Source organism: Sus scrofa, chromosome 2 (assembly GCF_054392235.1).
Source record: "Sus scrofa isolate SSC_HxYL_T2T_F1_AM1 chromosome 2, Sscrofa_HxYL_maternal_Yorkshire_Landrace_v2.0, whole genome shotgun sequence".
In the NCBI taxonomy this organism is placed as follows: domain Eukaryota; kingdom Metazoa; phylum Chordata; class Mammalia; order Artiodactyla; family Suidae; genus Sus; species Sus scrofa.
The window spans coordinates 63,007,942-63,010,273 of NC_139384.1; the positions used below are offsets into that span (position 1 = coordinate 63,007,942).

Below are 2,332 nucleotides of genomic sequence, written 5' to 3' on the forward strand. Positions count from 1 at the left end.
AATATATTGCATAATATGCATTACAATAATACATCATTGATAACAATATTGTTAACATCAATATCTATGATAACATTAGGATTAAATAAATGCATTATTTAGATTAACTTCACTTTTTAAAGATGCCTAGTAGAAAAATTTAAATTATATATGTGGCTCACATTATATTTCTATAAGTTGGTACAGTTCTAGAGCACTCTAATCAACATGGAAAGAGGAAACAGAGGAGTAAGGATAGCCATTATTATAATTTTATAGAAGAGTATATCCCAAACACTCTCATCATGGCCCCTAGCACTTCCTTATTCCTCAGACTGTAGATAATGGGATTGAGCATGGGGGTGAGGATGGTATAGAAGACTGCTAGAATTTTATCTTCTGCTGGTGAGCGGAGATTACTGGGCCGAAGATAGGTGTAGACAAAAGGTGCATAGTAAAAAGTCACCACTGTTAAATGTGTTGAACAGGTAGTGAAGGCCTTTTTTCTTCCATCTTTTGAGCGCATATGGTAGACAGCAAAAAGAACCCAGCCATAGGATGCTGTGATGCCAAGGAAAGGAAGGAGGAGAAAGAGGCTTGTGCTCACAAAAACCATGTATTCATAGACCCAGGTGTCCATGCAGGCCAGAGGCAACATGGCTGGGACATCGCAGAAGAAATGATTGATGGCCCTGGATTGGCAGTAAGGAATATGGAGAGCATAGACAGTGTGTGCCAAGGAGTTTATAGACCCCAAGATCCAAGATCCCATAATCATCTTCACACACATCCTTTTACTCATACGGATGCAGTAGTGAAGGGGGTGGCAGATGGCCACATAACGATCATAAGCCATGGAGGCTAGAAGTAAGCCTTCAGAACATGCCATGGTCAGGAAGAAGAAAGATTGCACACCACATCCCAGGTAGGAAATGCCTTTCTGGCCAGAAAGAAAATTGAACACCATCTTGGGGACTGTAGTGGAGAGGTACATCAGGTCCATGAGGGAGAGCTGACTGAGGAGGAAGTACATAGGTGTGTGAAGCCGGGGATCTGATCTTATGAGGTAAATCATGGCTGAGTTACCCACCGAAGCGAGAAAGAATATGAAGATGATAAAAAACAAGAGAAGGAGGCCAGTTTGATTTTGGGGAAACAGCCCCAACAAAATGAAATCATTTGAAGTTTGATTCCATTTCTCCATGAACACTTACTGCTTTAAATTTCTTGAGAGAAAAATGAAGATAAAAACAAAGCACAGAACATGAAATGAAACCAAACAGGAGCATAAAAAGTAACTCTGACTTGATTAATATTTGCTTAAGAATGAACTGACATTCCTTCAATACTGCAGCTTTTGTTGAATCAATTTCAGTATCTGAATTGAATGGTCCACTTCCAATTTTTTTCTGGTAAGTATCTCATCAAGAGATCTTTAAAGTCTAGTATCATAGCCAGCAAAGATAAACAAGACAACCAAAGTATTCATCTCTGTGTAACTCCTGGCCATGATCATTTACAAACAAGTCACAGAATCATTGTGTTTCTCAGTGTCTGTTAATTTAACACAACATATTCACAAAAGGGATTGGCATATGTTACTCAGAGACTTTCTTTATTCTTCACTTCTAAGTCCTCTATCACTTAAACCTGTTTTACATATTTAATTTTTGAACCTGTGTATCTGCTTCAGATTTCTCATTATTTCAATATTCCCAAGATTCATAATTGGTAAATGTCTTGCTCTGTGCATGATGCCTTGTTCAGTACAGGATAATTATTACTCTTCTACAAAAGATCCAGCTTAATTCCATATTTTGTACTTCTCAAAGCATATTGAGATTAGAGAGAATATTATTTTTTATAGTTTAGTTTCTACACAATAGATGGCAGCAGAGTCTGAGCAATTGAAAAATTTCTGCTAGAAAGCAGGTATGAACAAGATGTTTTGTAGCTTACATGATTGTACTTACTCTCTTCAGATTTAATTAAGTAAAGCAGTAGAATTAATATCAATTACTTAGAATGAAAATCAAGAAGTAAAAATGAAGACATTTTCCTTTCTGGATATTTTTTATAGTGTTTTATGTCTACACTTTTTTTAAATGTGTAACTCAATCTTTTTAAAAATTTAACTTTATTGGACTATGGTTCACTTACAATGTATCAGTTTCAGATGTGTTGCAAAGTGAATCATTCATACATATAACTATATCCATTCTTTCTTCTCATATAGGGTATTAAAAACTATTGGGTATATTTTCATGTGCTATACAATAGGTTCTCATTAATCATCTATTTTATACAGTAGTGTGTATATGTTATTCCTACCCTCCCAGTTCTTCCCTCCCGC

At 36.0% G+C, this 2,332-nt stretch overlaps 1 protein-coding gene across 1 annotated transcript; it reads right to left on the reverse strand.

Annotated features, from left to right (window-relative positions):
* Positions 1 to 244: 244 nt before the first annotated feature.
* Positions 245 to 1,268, reverse strand: LOC110255196 (olfactory receptor 2L13-like). Its single transcript, XM_003123591.3, has one exon. The coding sequence runs from the start codon at positions 1,181 to 1,183 to the stop codon at positions 245 to 247; it is 939 nt and encodes a 312-aa protein (XP_003123639.2). The 5' UTR covers positions 1,184 to 1,268.
* Positions 1,269 to 2,332: the final 1,064 nt, after the last annotated feature.